Genomic DNA, 18,270 nt, shown 5'->3' with positions numbered 1-18,270 from the left:
TAATAATGATAACTGTCTTTTGTAGCAACCATCTTCATTGGGCCCATCATTTTAAGACATCTTAAGTGGTACTTAAGAATACAGTCTACTTCTTAGAGACATAGCCTCTAAGATGCCATTCATTGTTGCTGAGCCATTACATTATGTTCCATAAAAGAAAAAAGGTGTCAATTAAAGAAAGACACAATGCTTTCTTATGGCTTGGAATTTTATTTATAAATATTGAAAAAACTCCTTCAAACTTATACATAGATTTTTAGTCCAAATAACTCTGCACTTATATAAAAATAAAATGTGAATGAAATAAAGTAGGTAAGGTATTCTCAAAACTTCCTTATACTCAAAGCCCAACTCTTATGAGTTACTTTTTGACTCAGAGTTATCCTTGCTATTAAGAGTATTGGTGATATGTACTGGTATTTCTTAGGAGCATCTATAACTGAAATGAAATTTATTGGTGATGGGCTCTTACAATATACAGCAAGCCTACCTTGGGGTCTTGCTTCTAGAATGTTGCTAAACATTCCTACTTCAACAACTCCTCCAATCCCTCTCTATGACCCTTTGTTGTTACGGGTTAAAAAAGTGCTGTACCCCATCTCTGGGATGTTCTTCAAAACATTGGATGCTCCTTCTGTAAGTTCTGGACCTGTACAGGAAAGACAGCTAAGGACTGCTTCCAGACTGACAGAGATTGTAAGAAGCGTCCCAATTTCGGGATGTAAAAATGTGAGCCCCCATACCCAAAGATGTATCTTACAGTGATACACAGTAATGTCTGTGTAAAACGTAATCAAGAAAGCAAATATTATCAGTTTTGTTTTGAATGATAATGTTTTATAAAGCCAAATGTGAAGGATTTTTAGATATTTGGAGAGGTTTAGTTTTTTGTGTTCCATTTGTTTAGCTTACACATTTCTCTGGAGGATTTTTTTTGTGAAAAACAATAAGTTTCAAGAAAGCATTTTGGAATAAGGTCTAGGAAGACAAATCTTTTGGCTTTGGAGTAAGGGAGAAGGAAGGGAAGAAAAAAAGACGCGAGCACATTCACACAAATCATTTTACAAACAGGAGAAGAGATGTTCAATAATTATCAAATAGCACAGGGATAATTGCTGTTGGTAGTCTTTGTGTTTTACATATCTTAACATTTTAAAAACTGTCTTTCCATGTATAGTTAAGTGTAGAAAAAATATGGAAGTACAGAAAAAATTCATTTTCAGTGAAAATTTACTGTTATATTTTGCAGAGCAATTTATGGAACTGTAGTATTTAATCATGCTATGCTCTGTTTGCATTAAAAGCATAACTAGTTTATGTAACAGCTTTAACTTAAAGTTTATTTGTGCATATCTAATTAGCCTAAAGCAGGACATCCTAATTGAGAAGACCAAATTGGAAGCAACATTTAAGGAAGCCGAGTTAGCAACTTGTTCTGTAGAATTACTTTTGCCAGTATTTAAGGACACCATTGAAGAGATTAGTTTTGAAAATGTGAGTACTTGCCTAGTGAATGTGTAATAAAATGAGAAGCTAGGATAATACTCAGAATTCATTAACTGAGGTCTCATATCTTGTAGTAGTTATGCTCACATACTGGTATTTGATATAAAAAATGCAGGTTTATTAGTGTTTTTCATTCCTGTGTCATTAATTGCAATTCTTTTCCTCAGAGATAATCTCAGGCATGTATTTGATGAGACGCTAAGCTAGAAAGTACCTTGGTGCTTGACTAGAAAGTACCTTGATGCTTGCCTTACCTGAGTTGAACTAGAGTCAACTTTTCTCAAGAGTGAATTTAAAATATTCTTCACTCTCACTCTTCACTTTCACTCTTGAGAGATGAAATATATTTTCTATAGTATTGTGTGGAATAGAAACCTCTATTCTAAAAGTTCAGTGTACTAAAGTTTGAGTTAAGGACAAAAAAATAGATTGTATTCTATTAGTTTTATTAAAATAAATGCCTGAAATACTTTAGGGTTTAAGCCCTTATTTTGATTTCATTTTGCTTTAGAACCATGTAACATATACTATTTACTGCTGAAAAACCTGGCATATCTTACTACTTCTATGTGCAAAAGAATGATTTTATTACTAGGAAAAGTATTCTTTGATAATAGTAGTAGTATATTTTAGAGTGTCTTAATGCTATGTCTTAAAATGTGTATGTGCTTCTTATATTTTGTCAGACTGATCTTTCTGCATCCAATTTGAAGATTTCTAAACAGAAGGAAATATTAAGAAAAGAATTAGACTCTTTTAAAGATTTAAAACAAACTTTAGAACATCTTCTTAGAAAGACAGAACACCAACAGGTAAGAAATACTAAGCACTATTTTAATAGCGATATTTCTCGCTTGAAGGGTATATTATTTCTTGAAATTAAAATATTGGTATATTTGAAATGGAAATGATTCTTGAATTTTTGTTTGAAATGGCAATCATTAACCCCCACTTTCAATGTTTCATAAATACTTTTACATGAAAGTAGCATATTTTTATAGAAAATATATTTTTATTTTCAATCTCAAAAACTTTCATTATTTGTTATACTTCATTTCAATTGATAACAATAAAATACTCTTAGAATTTAAGCCCTTGTGTACATTGTATTTATACATTCATATATTCCTTTTTTAACAGTTTCACCGAGATATAATTCACATACCATACAGTTCACTGGTTTAAAGTATGCAATTCAGTGATTTTTAGTATATTCACAGAATTGTGTAGCCATCACCACTATCAACCTTAGAGCATTTTCATCACTACAAAAAGAAACCCATTGCTCTTTAGAATTTTACTTCCCATCCCCACTACCCCTCTTTAGCCCATTATCTACTTTTTCTCTGTGGATTTGCTGATTTCAGATATTCCATATAAATGAAGTCATACAGTATGTATGACCCTCAAAATGAATAAACATTTTTCGTTCTCATTTAAAATATCTACATGGAATTCTGTTATTGATTTGCTGTAAGTTTTTTTTTAATTTTTATTTTATTTATTTATTTTTGGCTGTGTTGGGTCTTCGTTTCTGTGCAAGGGCTTTCTCTAGTTGTGGCAAGCGGGGGCCACTCTTCATCGCGGTGCGCGGGCCTCTCACTATCGCGGCCTCTCTTGTTGTGGAGCACAGGCTCCAGACGCGCAGGCTCAGTAGTTGTGGCTCACGGGCCTAGTTGCTCCGCGGCATGTGGGATCTTCCCAGACCAGGGCTCGAACCCGTGTCCCCTGCATTGGCAGGCAGATTCTCAATCACTGCGCCACCAGGGAAGCCCCCTGCTGTAATTCTTTAAAACATTTCTTTTTGCTAGACTTTAGGCTGTTTATAATTTTTACCTGTTTACAATCAGCATTGTGAGCCTTCTTTGTATACAAGATTTTTATTTCATTGGCTTGTACTTTATGAGGCATTATTTAGAAATTAATTTAGTAAATTAATTGATTTCATAAATTATGGATTAAAAATTGATTTGGAACACTTAAGCAAAAATCTTTCTTATGGTTAACTTTTAAAAAAACTGAACTATGCATAGTAGTTGTCCATATTAATTTCTTAAGTGATGCTTATTCCATTTTCTACTTTTTTATGTAGAGAAATATAGTTTGGGAACACTGATTTACAACTTCTTTTTTCCACAGAGAGGGGACAGTTTATCCAGCTTGTTAGATAAGCTAGCTGATAATGAAAGTGAAAACACTGTAAGTCTTTTTAGACTTGGTGTCTATTTTTCTGAAAGTTTTTGTTTGTATGCTGGTTGGTTTTATAAAATTAGCCAACATTATCCAAGTTGTGATATTTCTAACTTTTACATTATATTTGATGAAGAATCTTAAGACGAGGGTACTTGAAAAGGAGACCTATATCCAAGAACTTTCTTGTTTGTTTCAGAATGAAAAGGTAAGCAAATTTTGAGCTAATTCGTCAAATTTTCTTAATATTGACTCCCTCTTTCTCTTCTTTCCATCCTGGCCCCCATATCCTCATAAATACATATAGAAATATTTTTAGATTATTTGGACATTTTTACAAGTTTATGCATCAAATATAATATCTTAATTTTTTAGAGTTTTTTTTTCTTTTTAGATTTTTGTGGTATTTCAATCAGGGTACTTGGCCTAAGTCAGGGACCTATGTATAAATATATATTTCAATTTTAGTATAAATTAAGGAATTTCTGTGTTTGTAGGAGCATTTTAGACATACCCATAATTTTACTTAGAAGGATAGACAGGAACTTTTAAAAAGAGATAATTAGGAGTTATTAAATAAAAAAGGGGAGGAGAAAACATCCCCCTGGTTTTATATAAAATCCATTTGTAATTGGGGAAGTGTTGTACTTTGCTCTTTAGCAACTTTTTAGATCATGTCTTAGTACGGTAAAGTTTAATATTGTGAAAAAATATATCAAATAACACATTTTTGCTTTGTTTTGTTTTCTCTTATAGGCAAATGCTTTGAAAGCAAGCCGTTTGTCACAATCAGTAAAAGTAGTACATGAACGACTACAGTTCCAAATTCATAAAAAGGAAGCAGAGAATGATAAATTAAAAGAACACATAAAGGTTGTAAATATTCACCCATATTTATAGTTTAATTGATAAAACTAATGGACAACAATAAAGTCTTTGCTTAATTCTGGAATTTAGTGGTTTTGAAAGAATCCAATTTTAAGTGTTGCCATGGGAACTACATATTTGAGGTAAATCTTAAGATTTCTGGTCTGTCTAAAGATTTGGCTCCAAATACCAATATAAAAAAAAGAAAAATGCTGTGACTTTTTAGTACCAATCTGGGAAGGATTTATAAAGTTCTAATTACTTTAAAAATCTCTCCTATTATCAGTTAATTTATATAAACTTGGAAAATTAATTTGGAAATTTGTTAAATATAAAAGAGAAAATTAAAATACTGAAACCATTAATATTTGGTATATAGTATTTAGTCTTTTATGCATCTATACATATACATACATACTCTCACCCATATTTAGTAAGCAGACAGTATACTAATGGTAATAATGTTAAGATCAGTTAACCTTGCCTTGGTGTTTAGATAATTGAGTAACCTCCTTGTTACACAGTTTAGCAGGATAATTAAGAGGAATTTTCTGGTTTAAACTGAGCAGTTTAAATATTCTTGTGGAAGTCTCACAAGATGAGATGAGATGAGAGTTTGAGGTTGAGATGAGAGTTTGAGGTTGCTGTGGTATGACACAAGCTAACTGGATCTACTGTCGTTATTTTTGTCAATGGAAAAGCAGTGTTCTCGCTTTTGGAAGAAGTGTGTAAAGACAAACCTCACTGAGCGTGAGGACTTCTGTGTTAATAAATTTCTGTTTGCTTTTATCCTCCTGAATCATGGCAGATTTCTGCAGTCCAGGCACATGTTTCAAGACTGCATATGGGGGGGTTGTTTATTTTTTCTTCAATGGCAAAAAGCTTTTGCCCATCAAAGGGACATTAAGCAGGCTTATGTGGGATATAAATTTTGTCTTTTGTCTGCCTACAGGTGCTTTTAAGCACTTTCCCTCAAAGATTCCCTGTGTTTTTTGCATCGGTGTCCTAGGGCACTGCAGATGAACTAGAGTTGAAATTGCCTTGCTCTGTCATGGTAAATACAAGAGAATACATGTAATTTAACATCTCAGATCATATACTTCAGTTTATCCTACTTACACAATTTTTAATTTTGTCCTCAAATAGAAGTTGGGGAAGTTCTTGAAAATACTTTCTTCAGTTTAAAAATAAAATATTAAATAACTTTTTAAAGTTAAGTTTAACAGTTCCTTTTTAGATAATTAGGAGAGTGAATATAAGGCTAAAATCCTAAGTTTTGCCATGATATTCACCCGTCTAATACTTTGAGTTCACATCCCCTTACAAAATGCTACTGTTTAGAAATGATTAGAAGAAGTTGCGTTAGGTCATGGATTTTTTTACATTCCTTCTGACACACAGTTTTGGAATTTATTTAGGTTTAACAAGTTTTTTTTTTCTTTAAGACTACAAACACAATGAACGAACTCAGTTTAGCAATATAAATTTCATTTTTTTAGTATTGTTGATGACTCAAAAATTGTATTGGGTCTTTTAAAATTTTTAATTACATTATAATTCTCTGAGAACTACCCCAAAGGTACTTTTAACTCATTTTTCTTCCTAGATCTTTAAACTATAGTAATTAGAGTTAGAATATTTTCACATTTTAGAAGAGACAGAGAATAATTATCTTTATAATATGCTGCAAATATAATTCTTAGGAAATAGGAAAAGGCAAATAGTTGACTCTAAATATACGTCCATTCATTTGGCAAATGACTGTGAAGGGGTTATTTTGAAACTATAAAAATAATTTGATAGTTTCAGCACACTTCCTAATAGTGTTCAGGCATGGGATTTGATAAATCTAGTGGGAAAGTCTTTACTGGAACCTTGTTCAAAAAAATTTATTTCACCTTTAGTGATAAAGGTTTTTTAACTGACAGCGTAGCTGTTATTCATGATGTGATGATGACACCCTGTGGTTTTTTAGAGGAATGACAGCTGTATTTCTTGGGTTGGTGGAGAGCGTTCTTCGCTTCTCTTAGGTAGACTTTTCATACTTATTTAAAATGTTTTCCCCAACTACGTATTAAAACGTTTCGTGGGATTTTTTAGTTTAGATAGATTTTTAAAGACAATTGAGGAATGTTTTGCTTCTTCTCTTAGTCTACCAAGTTACTTTTCAAAGAGATCAAGTCTTTAGATCTTGTTTAAGATGTACTTCTTTTTTTTAAAATTTAATTTAATTTTTTAACATCTTTATTGGAGTATAATTGCTTTACAATGCTGTGTTAGTTTCTGCTTTATAACAAAGTGAATCAGCTATACATATACATGTATCCCCATATCTCCTCCCTTTTGCGTCTCCCTCCCACCCTCCCTATCCCACCTCTAGGTGGTCACAAAGCACTGAGCTGATCTCCCTGTGCTATGCGGCTGCTTCCCACTAGCTATTTTACATTTGGTAGTGTATATATGCCTATGCCACTCTCTCACTTCGTCCCAGCTTACCCTTCTCCCTCCCCGTGTCCTCAAGTCCATTCTCTACATCTGCATCTTTATTCCTGTCCTGCCCCTAGGTTCTTCAGAACCTTTTTTTTTAGATTCCATGTATATGTGTTAGCATATGGTATTTGTTTTTCTCTTTCTGACTTACTTCACTCTGTAGGACAGACTCTAGGTCCATCCACCTCAGTACAAATAACTCAATTTTGTTTCTATTTATGGTTGAGTAATATTCCATTGTATATATGCGCCACATCTTCTTTATCCATTCATCTGTCGATGGACACTTAGGTTGCTTCCATGTCCTGGGTATTGTAAATACTGCTGCAGTGAACACTGGGGTACATGTATCTTTTCGAATTATGGTGTTCGCAGGGCATATGCCCAGTAGTGGGATTGCTGGGTCATATGGTAGTTCTATTTTTAGTTTTTTACGGAACCTTCATACTGTTCTCCATAGTGGATGTATCAATTTACATTCCCACCAACAGTGCAAGAGGGTTCCCTTTTCTCCACACCCTCTCCAGATTTATTGTTTGTAGATTTTTTTTTTTTTTTTTTTTGCGGTACGCGGGCCTCTCACTGTTGTGGCCTCTCCCATTGCGGAGCACAGGCTCCGGACGCGCAGGCTCAGCGGCCATGACTCACGGGCCCAGCGGCTCAGCAGCATGTGGGATCTTCCCGGACTGGGGCACGAACCCGTGTCCCCTGCATCGGCAGGCGGACTCTCAACCACTGCGCCACCAGGGAAGCCCTATTGTTTGTAGATTTTTTGATGATGGCCATTATGACTGGTGTGAGATGATATTTCATTGTAGTTTTGATTTGCATGTACTTCTTAATCTCAATTTTAGTGGAAATTAAGCATACTTTTTGTTGATCAAAAAGTAGAAAAGCTCCATCTTTTACTGTCCTTTAATTTTTTTTTATTAAAATGTCCAAGGAATGGAAGACTAAAACTTAAATTCTGTAATAATTTTACATTCTTTTCAGAATTACACAACTTTCAAAAAATGTTAAGGCATTAAAATCTTAAGTCTTTAAATTCTTAGATAGTTAGTACTCAAATACTTTTAAATAGAAAGTCTTAAGATAATTTGAAGTGAAAACATGAGAGTTATCACACTAAATCATCTTTCACCCAACCTAATGTTCTGTGTCTGGTTATAGCCTCAAGAAATACGTAAGGAAACAGTTATGTCAATTAACACTATCAAATTCAATGGATAGAAACATGCCCTCAAACATCTTTTTACCCTTTTTTTAATCCTAACTTTTTTATCCCAACTCTTATTGAACCCTGTGTAGTTTTAGAATAATAACTTCCACAAACTTACTACTTATTAGGCAAAGTAGTACTTTTATTGTCCTTGATGTAACTCTTTCAAATGTCAAAGCATGCTCCTTAATTCTAGTAAATTAAAATTTGGTAAATAAGTTTATGTTTATCTCATCTATACTCTTCATGATCTATAGATTTTGATCATATATCCTTTAAGCATTTATTATTTTAACTAAAGAGTCCTAATATATTTGGGGAGCTACTGATTCCTTTGAGCTTTTTGTACCTGTTGTTTGAATTGTCTCCAGCTAAATTATGTTTTTTCGATTTGCAGTAACTAGTACTATGTATAATCTAGATGGGAAATTTTTAAAAATTCTAGTTAATCAAAAAAGTTTTAAGGAAATTAGTGTTTTTACTGTAATCACCAATATTAGTATCTTTAGTAAGAGTAATATTACTAAACTAAACCTATTACTAAACTAAACCTAATTGATAAACTAAACCTATATAGTTTTATATAGGTTTATACATTTTAAATTTGCATTCTATAACTGGTTACAAATAAACATTGGTGAAATCACCTTTCTTCACTGTTTTGCTTTTTATTAATCTTATGATTAATCCTTTTGATAAATTCTATGTGGAAGATTTTACATATTTTCACAATGTTTATATAAACATTGGCATTCTAAAATAATTTAATTACTGCTAATTTTTTTTAGAGCTTAGAAACCAAAATATCAGAATGGAACTTGCAATTGAAAAAGAGTACGCATGAGGCTGTAACGATGAAAGAATCAAGTAGGCAAAAAGCTATAGCTCTAAAAAAGGCATCTAAAATTTACAAACAAAGGATTAAACATTTTACTGGAGACGTGGAAAACCTTACTTCCCAAATTAGAGAGCAGGTAAGTTATATACATTCTTACTTAAAGAATTGTTTTATGTACTTAGTTTATGTAGTTAACCTCATAATGCTTAATACAATAATTTTGTTAGAAAAACTTTACTCATACATTTTTGCTTTAGCCTTCATTTTGAAAGATTACGTAAAATGACAGATTTGCATATTGAATTATATCAGCATTTCCTTGGGGCTTTATTTAAAGGATATGTTAAGTCCCAAAGCATCTGTGGTCAACTAAGGGTAACACCACTTCAGTGCTAATAGCATATTAACATTGAATTAAAGCACATTAACATAATATTAAAGGCTCTGAGAAGGCCTTCAGAAAACATAAAGCAGTACCAAGGAGGGTATTGAATTCAGAGTTTTCCACCACTTATTTAACCACAGAACTCTTGTTCTACCCACAAAGCAACTCTTGGAACTGGTTCTGAGGAATACCGGATTGGGAAATGCTGATTTATGTTATTAGACCGTATGACTTTATTCAGTAATTCACTTCACTTAAACTCCGTAATGCATTTAAAACCATTTGCTGACGTAAACCCACCATGTGAAAATTATCTTTGGGTGTATTAACAAAGTTGAAAAATGGACTTAGCGTTTTGTTGTTTTTGATGAATTATATTTATTCAATTACCAGTTAATAAAATATTTACTCTTTTTAATGTCTCACTGGTATCCTACCTCTTAAGAACTTACGCTGTGGCTTGTAGAATTATCAGAGGCTTTTAGAAATGAAAACAGACTTGCATAAATGCTTGTATAAACAAAACAACCTAATATTTTATAAGTTCAACTGTTAACATTTTATAACTCTTAATATTTAAACTACATTCAGAAGAATTTAATTAGATGAAAGAATTGAGCATTAAGTGCAAAATCTATAAGGCTGTAGGCCTAGTTGAATGCCTGAAAATATTCTTGAGTGGTAAAAACTAATTGAGTCATTAACATTCTTGGGATTTTCCTGTTTAACTAGCACCATGTCACCCACGCCCCAGATCATAGTATAGGAAGACTTCTCCATTTGTTAACCTTGTGACTTTGGGTAAGCTTCTTAACCTCTCTAAGCTTCAGTTTCCTTATTGATAAAATAGGGGATAATAATACTGCCTGTCTCATACGATTGTAAGGAGGAATAAAGGAGAAAATATATGTCAAAGCACAGTGCCTGGCCAGACTACATTTTTGCCATATTGGCCTCCTTTCTATTCCTCTAATGCATGGAGTGTGTTTGTTTCATTGTTTTGTGCTGTTGCCTGTGGCTGTAATGTTCTTCTCAGGCTCAATAATAGCTGATTCTTTTAAAAATCATTCTGGTATCTTTTTACTTGACATCTCTTCAGAGGGGCCTTCCTTGACTACTCCTTTAGAAGTAGTCCCACAACAATTAATTGCATCAAGGTCTTAAATTTTCTTCTTAGCCCTTATTTTATAGGTAAAATTTCTAAATATCTTAATTTATATTCTAATATAATTGTCCAACTTACACTTTATAATGCATATTAATATTCATTTACATACAATATAAAAACAGAAAACTAGTCTTTTTTTAATATATTAAAAATATTGCTTTAAAAATATAAACAAAAAATGTCTTGCACATAATAAATGCTGAATAAATACTTGTTCAGTGAGTGCATAAATGATGGAAGGAAAGAAGGAAACACCCAATAAATGTTAACTGTTCATATCACTACTTCTGAGTTCTGATTAATAATTATTGGCACTGTTGTCATTCTAGTGAATTTGTTTCTCTGTAGACTGTAGAGAAGGGGTACAATGGCTACAGATCTCTAGGTGGATTTGTAAAGAGTAGATTCATTTGACAGTTATTTACTGAGAATCTGCTTTATGCCAGGCACTGTTCAAGACCCTAGTAATGAACAAAACAGACAAAAATTTCTACCTCTGGTAGCTCACATTCAAAGTGGGTAACCAACCACTACCACTCTTACTTTCTTGCTGACAGTACTAGTGTTTGAAAGCCAGTGGGGTGACTCTACAAAACAGCTTGGCATAGAACTACCATATGAACCAGCAATTTCATTCCTGGGTATTTATCTGAAAAAAACTGAAAACACTAATTCAGAAAGATATATGCACCCTAATGTTCATAGCAGCATTATTTATAATTACCAAGATATGGAAGCAACCTAAGTGTCCATCAACAGATGAATGGATAGAGAAGATGTGGTGTGTGTGTGTATACACACACACATACACACACACACACACACACACACACACGGGTGACTATTACTCAACCATAAAAAAAAATGAAGTTTTGCCATTTGCAACAACATGGATAGACTTGGAGGGTATTATGCTACATGAAATAAGTCCAACAGAGAAAGACAAATAAGAGTTCAGTAAATATAAAGGGAATTATCTTCAGTAATTATGAAACATTTTTTGAAAATAGTTCCATCAACATCCTTAATATGTTAAGTTGGAACTGCCACTATGTGCATATAAAGTAATAGTATTATCAAGTCATTATTAAAATTTACTTTAAAGTTTTCCTGTGTTCAGATTTGTACACTGAAATTTTCTGTAACAAAAGTTCCATACTTTATAGGATGAGTGTTTCCTTGTTTATAATGTATTTATTTTTAGGACCCTGGACAAAACCAGTGTTATGAAATTACAAGATGAGTACTTTATGTATGTTTTAGGAAGCCAAGTTGTCTGAAATAGTTTCAGCTTCCAACGTCTGGAAAAGTCATTATGAGAAAATTGCAATAGAAAAAACTGAATTGGAAGTTCAGATCGAAACAATGAAAAAGTAAGAAAAAAAATTTAGAGCCTTTTTACTGTTTCATAAGAAGTGTTTTCTGTTCTTTCCAACTTGAGTAATTTGTATTTTGGTTCTTATGGATTACATGTGGTAAAGCTGTTTTCTATATGATTGGCTATTTTTGCCATTTATAATTAATAAACTTTTCTTAGTCTACTTTAAAAATACAATAAATATGATTACCCATTAAAACTGCATTGGTGTTCACAAATTATTGTTCCTTAAAGTGTCTTACATGCATAACAAAGAAAAATAAAAAATGCACATATTTTATAAATATATGTATTTACATATATTTATATATAATATATTTATATATGTAGTATAATATATTTTTTATATATAAGCAGATTTTTAAAAATGTTTTTAACAACAACATCAGCAACGACAGCAAGTTTTTAAATTATTTTATTTTATTTTTTTGGTTGCACCGGGTCTTAGTTGTGGTGGGTGGGCCTTTTAGTTGCCGCATGCACGTGGGATCTAGTTCCCTGACCAGGGATCGACCCCGGGCCCCCTGCATTGGAAGCATGGAGTCTTAACCACTGTGCCACCAGGGAAGTAAAAATACATATATTCTATACTTTGTAATTTATTATTAAGCTAACAATAAATAACTATATATTTGTTTTTGAATGTTTTACTTTCTGTATATTTTCTTCAGTTTTATCATTGAAAACTAGTGTATATGATTTGCTTCTAAAGATTATTTATTGCCTCACTTGATCCTTTTATTTAACCTTTTCCCTGAAATTGTGTGTATGTGTGTGCACATGTATGAATGATAGAAAGACAGACCTACCTGTGGATCATAGTTTAGATGTTCTACTGACTAGCGAAGAGAATGTTGTGTAATTTTTCATTGGCGTCATCAATGGGTAATTATTTCTATTCAGTTACTCAGTAGTAGTAACCTTATATATAGATTATGGCTTCCTATTTCCTTTGCTGTATGAGTTCTAGTAACTTTTGAAACTACCCTACAAAAATAATTTCAGAAACACACTGTTTGAATGAAAATTTCTATGACTTTTATAAAGGCAAATCATTCATCTTTTGGAAGACCTGAAGAAAATGGAAGACCATGGAAAAAATTCATGCGAAGAAATTCTTAGAAAACTTCACTCAATTGAATATGAAAATGAAACTCTGAATCTTGAGAATACAAAATTAAAGGTACTATGTGTATGTGTTTATGTATATATGTATAGTATAATGACAACTTAGTCTACTTAGTAGAAGTAACTTGAAATAACAGCAGGTTTAGAGTAGTGCTCTTGTATCATTTTTTTCCTTTATGTTTCTCAAGAGTTTTAGAATATCATTATAATAAGTAACTTCTAAAACTATATCTATATATCTGTATGTACACATATATGCACACATACTTATATAGAGATATTTAGATGTTTATAGTTGTATATACAAATACATGTAAAGGTTGTTTTCAGCAGTACTAAGATTTATGAAGTTGAATAACTGTCTCTTTGTCTCAACCTAAAAAAGTTTATTTACTCTCCAATTTAGCAGTTAGGTGAATCATCCAAAATTACATTAACTTTAATGCATAAGATTATTTCTAGGTGTCACGGTTACAATAGGATATAGCCTCAGGCGTGGTCCGTTTGAAACCAGAAAGTATGTTCTTGGCTGCTTCATAACCGGAAAGAATTTTCCAACTTAGTCAAATCCAAGGGATGATTGGTTTTTATGTGTACCCAGAGTAAAGATGGGGAAGAAGCTTTTATACATTCTGAGGAAAAGGGTATTTGAGTTCCTAGTCATAGATACATGTAACCTGATGAGACTTGACTAAAGATGATGGCATCATTTTCAGTTCCTTAATACTGTTTTTGGAGGACAGTAAACAGAAGACAGAAAAGAATCTGTTTAATGGAAAAGGAGGCCAGAATTGGCAGTTCAAAACCAGTATGGCATCGGAGAACCTAGCTACTTTTTAGCTCTCTACTCTGCCATTCAAATGGCTGATGGGGCTCCATCCATTATAGCCAAGATTCAAATAACAGGATGGAGGGAAACAAAAGAAGAATTATCTCCCCCTTTTTCCCCATCTTCTCCTCTTTAGAGAGACTTCCTGAAAGTTCCATACCAGTCGACTCTTCTCCTTATTTAGGTATATGACCCCACCTAGTTACAGGGGAGACTAGAGAATGTAGCCTTCTAGTTATCCTGAACTCTAGCCAAATACGAATACTTCTTATTTCCTGCAACTTGTTTATGTTTTCCTCTATTCCTGTAGTTTTACTGTTCTTACAGTTTGGAATGCGTTTTCTCTCAGTATATAAATCCTGCCTTTCCTTTAAAGTTCAGTTTAAATGCTGCTTCCTCCCAAAGTCTTCTCAATTAGGATGAATCTTTCCTCATAAACTCCCATCTTTGTATGCACAGGATAATCAGGGGAGGTGTGACATATAGTTAGCTCTTACTCAATATTTATTGAATTAATTCTTTAAACATTTTATTCTAGAAGAGGAAGCAATTTTATTTATTATGTTTATTTTCTTAATTTCCTTGATATCCTTCAGAGAGGGGATTAGAAGGATATTTCATTAATTTTAAGTCTGGTTTTTAATTACATGGTAATGGAATTAATTTTAAATTACATATAAAAATCACTGAGTTAAAGCTTATATATTATATTCTATAAATAATTCAAAAACATGTATTTTTAACTCTCTGAATTTTGTTTAAGGAAAAACATCTAGGTATATTTGGCATATGTTATGCACAATGTAAAATTGTCTAGATGTTGTATTTTGTTACTTTCAATTATTTTAGAATAATTTTAGATTTTAGTTTCAAATGAAGAAGATACTAGCTGATACTGTTTCTAGGACCCCAGTGACCTCCTCTATTAAAAACAACAAAAGTTATTTGGAAGGTTACAAAGTTCTATTTGTTTATTATAGAAAGTTTGAAAAACAGAAAAGCACAAAAGGAAAAATTTAAAAATCACCTATAATCTCACAACTGAAAAATAAGTAAAGTTACTCTTTTAGCATATATATATAATTTGGGGGATTGTGAACTACTTCCAGTTTTGGGTTGGTTTTTTTTTTGCTATTATAATATAAATAAAAATGTGGATACGTTTAGTCTTTTTGCATATATATTTTCTTAGGATAAATTTCTGCAAGTGGAATCATATGGTCAAAAGGAAGACCCATTCTTAATGTTAGTTTTATATATTTCCAGGTCACCCATCGTAAATGGGTCCCTATACTTTTTCCAGTACTAGGCAATTTTAAAACAAATCTCTCCAAATTTGATAAGTGATCTTATCTAGTTTTGGGGATTTAAATACCATCTATATCCTGGGGGCTCTCAAATTTATATCTCTAGCCTAGACCTTGCCTCTGAATTCCAGACATGTATTCTACTGCTTACTTGAAATCTCCACCTGGATATTTCATAGGTGTCTCAAAGTTATCATGTCCAAAATAGAGTTCCTATGTTCCCCAATATGGTTCATCCTACAGTTTTCCTTGTCTCAGTTAATGGCAGTCATCCTTTCTGTTACTTGACTCCTTTCTCTCACACCTGCTTCCAGTTTGTCAGCAGATCTACTTCAAATATATCCAGAATTTGACCACTTCTCACCAGCATCACTGTCATCCTGGTTCAAGCCACCATCATGTCTCATTGTTATAGTGACTGCCTACCTCTTCTCTTTGCTTCTGCCCTTGCCCCTTCCCCTGCAGTCAGCATTCAGTGTAGCAGTAAAGTAGTTCCTATAAAAATGTAAGTCAGACCATGTCACTGCTCTGCTCAAAACCCTTCAGTGATACCTTGATTAATAGAGTAAATATCTACAAGGCATTACACTATCTGGCTTTCCATTACCTCTCTGACCTCATATCCTTCCACGCTTCCCTTTGTTTTCTTGCTTTCTGCCACATTGGCCTTCTTGCTTTTTCCCCTAACTGGCCAGGCTTTCTCCCACCATTGCCTTTCTCTACAGGAATCCTCTTCCCTCAAAGAGCCATACTTCCTTTTGGTGTTTATTCCCAAGTCCCTTTCTCAGGAGGCCTCCCTGGCCCATTCCCAACTTGTCCTTACTGTCTTACTTTTGTGTATGATATATTTTACTTCTTGTTTTTTGTCTATATACCCCTTATTTGTGTCTATCTATACATGGAGTACATTAAGCTCACAATGGAAGGGATTTTTGCTTCTTATGTTCACTACTAGAAGACTATCCATTGCCTAGAGCATTTTTTAATAACTAGTAAGTATAATTTTTCATGTATTTGTTGATCATTTACATTTCTGCCTTTTGGAATTACCTACTCATTATCTTTTGCATGTCTTTTTTCCTAATTATTATATAAGACCTCTCTCTGTATTAATCTTTTGTCATAATCTTTTACTTTTTTCACATTTTGTTAGGCTCTTTAGTTTCTTGAGGGGCTATGAAATTTTGGAGATATATGTACATGTACATATGCATGTATATATATGCATGTGTGTGTTTGTATGTGTGTGTGTGTGTATATCTTTTTTTCCTTTTCAGCTTCTGCTGGGAGTCTCACATTTCTGCACATCTGACTGCCTGTGATCCAGATACAGACTGTCTTTTCAAGGATGTTTGTATAGTGAACATCCTTGGAAGATAACAATGTTTCCTTCTACCAAAAGGCATGCTTACTACGTGTTATAAGAGATTTGGGTTCCCTAAACTCAGAGTTGCTTCTGTATACAACCCACTGCATGTACAGGTGTCATCTGGCCCTCTTGGTGTTGCTCTGCGGGAAGTGGGGCTTTGGAAACGAACACAGATGCTAATATCTGGCTACTGCTATTGCTTTGAGTAATAAAGAAATTAAGACTCTGACCCAGGAGTCTTGTGTCTTCTGCTAGCATGCATGAAACTGTGCTAGGCTAACTGGTAAACTTGGAGGATAAAATCTCAGACTCTTACAGTTCATGATATCATCTTTTGATTTTATGCTTAGTTAGGTTTTTGCTATCCTAAAATCAAATCAAATTTTACCTGGATCTTCTGTGAAAAACTTTAAGCTTAACTTTTAAATATTTAATACATTAAAATAAATATATAATTGTTTAATATAAAAACCATGTTTGCTGAAGGCAAATAGTTAAATCTGCTTTTTTCCTAATAAATGGTTGTCTTATTACCATTATATAGTGATCCATATTTTCCCCATTTATTCAAAAATCCAACCTTTGTCATACACTAAATATAATCTTAGTGTATTTTTCTTTTTCTATTCCATAGACCTCTATATTATTATGTTAGTGTCTTAATAATTTTAGTTCTTTATACATTTTAATATCTAATAAGTACTGAGATTCTCTAGTATCTTTTAAAATTTTTATTAGTCTCTTTATTTTTCCATATGAATTTTAAATTAATTTTGTCATATTCCTCTTCCCCTCAACTGTTATACTTTTGGTTGTAATTACAGTAAAGTTTTATTGATTTGGAAAAAACTGATATGTCAAGAGTATTGAGTCCTCCCTTCCAGGAACATGGTCTTTCTATTTTCCAAGTCTTTTTCATCAGTAAATTTTTAAAGTTTAAAAATAGGTCTTGGGGCTTCCCTGGTGGTGCAGTGGTTGAGAGTCTGCCTGCCGATGCAGGGGACACGGGTTCGTGCCCCGGTCCGGGAAGATCCCACATGCCGTGGAGCGGCTGGGCCCGTGAGCCATGGCCGCTGAGCCTGCGCGTCTGGAGCCTATGCTCCGCAATGGGAGAGGCCACAACAGTGAGAGGCCCACGTACTGCAAAAAAAAAAAAAAAAAGTCTTGAATAAGTCTTATTAAGGTTGCTCATAAATATTACTAACTTCCTGAAATTCCTAATTTTAGATGGTAATTATATGCAATCAGAAATAATTATTTTATTAGCTTCGTTGATAAATGAGTTATATTTTTTAATGCTATGGCACTGGAGTACAAATGAATTCTAATGATTTATAAAATCTATTTATATATTCCTTAATAGACTACACTAGCTGCTTTGAAGGACGAGATTGCCTCTGTTGAAAATGAGCTCTTAGAATTGCAAGAAGTAGAAAAACAACAGAAAACTCTTATTGAAGTTTATAAAGCTCAGGTGATCATTGCATTTATTTTAATGTTTAAATTTGGTAGATAATTTAAAACACTGCATTTGTTTATGATGTAAAAAAGCAGAACTGAAGAAAGGTGGAGTTATTATTTGTGATAAAATATGAT

At 32.9% G+C, this 18,270-nt stretch overlaps 1 protein-coding gene across 6 annotated transcripts in view; it reads left to right on the top strand.

Annotated features, from left to right (window-relative positions):
* The window catches only part of ODF2L (outer dense fiber of sperm tails 2 like), a 36,309-nt gene that overhangs the window by 7,500 nt on the left and 10,539 nt on the right, over positions 1-18,270 (top strand). For all 6 annotated transcript variants that reach the window (XM_027114234.1, XM_027114235.1, XM_027114233.1 and 3 more), the window contains exons 3-11: positions 1,362-1,494; positions 2,193-2,318; positions 3,646-3,705; positions 3,833-3,904; positions 4,453-4,569; positions 9,061-9,246; positions 11,927-12,036; positions 13,089-13,224; positions 18,038-18,148. In XM_027114234.1, coding sequence (XP_026970035.1) covers positions 1,362-1,494; positions 2,193-2,318; positions 3,646-3,705; positions 3,833-3,904; positions 4,453-4,569; positions 9,061-9,246; positions 11,927-12,036; positions 13,089-13,224; positions 18,038-18,148 — 1,051 coding nt within the window. The remainder of the gene's footprint in view (positions 1-1,361; positions 1,495-2,192; positions 2,319-3,645; positions 3,706-3,832; positions 3,905-4,452; positions 4,570-9,060; positions 9,247-11,926; positions 12,037-13,088; positions 13,225-18,037; positions 18,149-18,270) is intronic.

This window comes from Aethalodelphis obliquidens, unplaced genomic scaffold (genome assembly GCF_003676395.1).
Source record: "Aethalodelphis obliquidens isolate GAN/ISIS:26980383/991018 unplaced genomic scaffold, ASM367639v1 scaffold13, whole genome shotgun sequence".
Classification (NCBI taxonomy): Eukaryota; Metazoa; Chordata; class Mammalia; order Artiodactyla; family Delphinidae; genus Aethalodelphis; species Aethalodelphis obliquidens.
The sequence above is the reverse complement of the archived record's forward strand: the minus strand, read 5'-3'. Positions and strand labels throughout refer to the sequence as shown.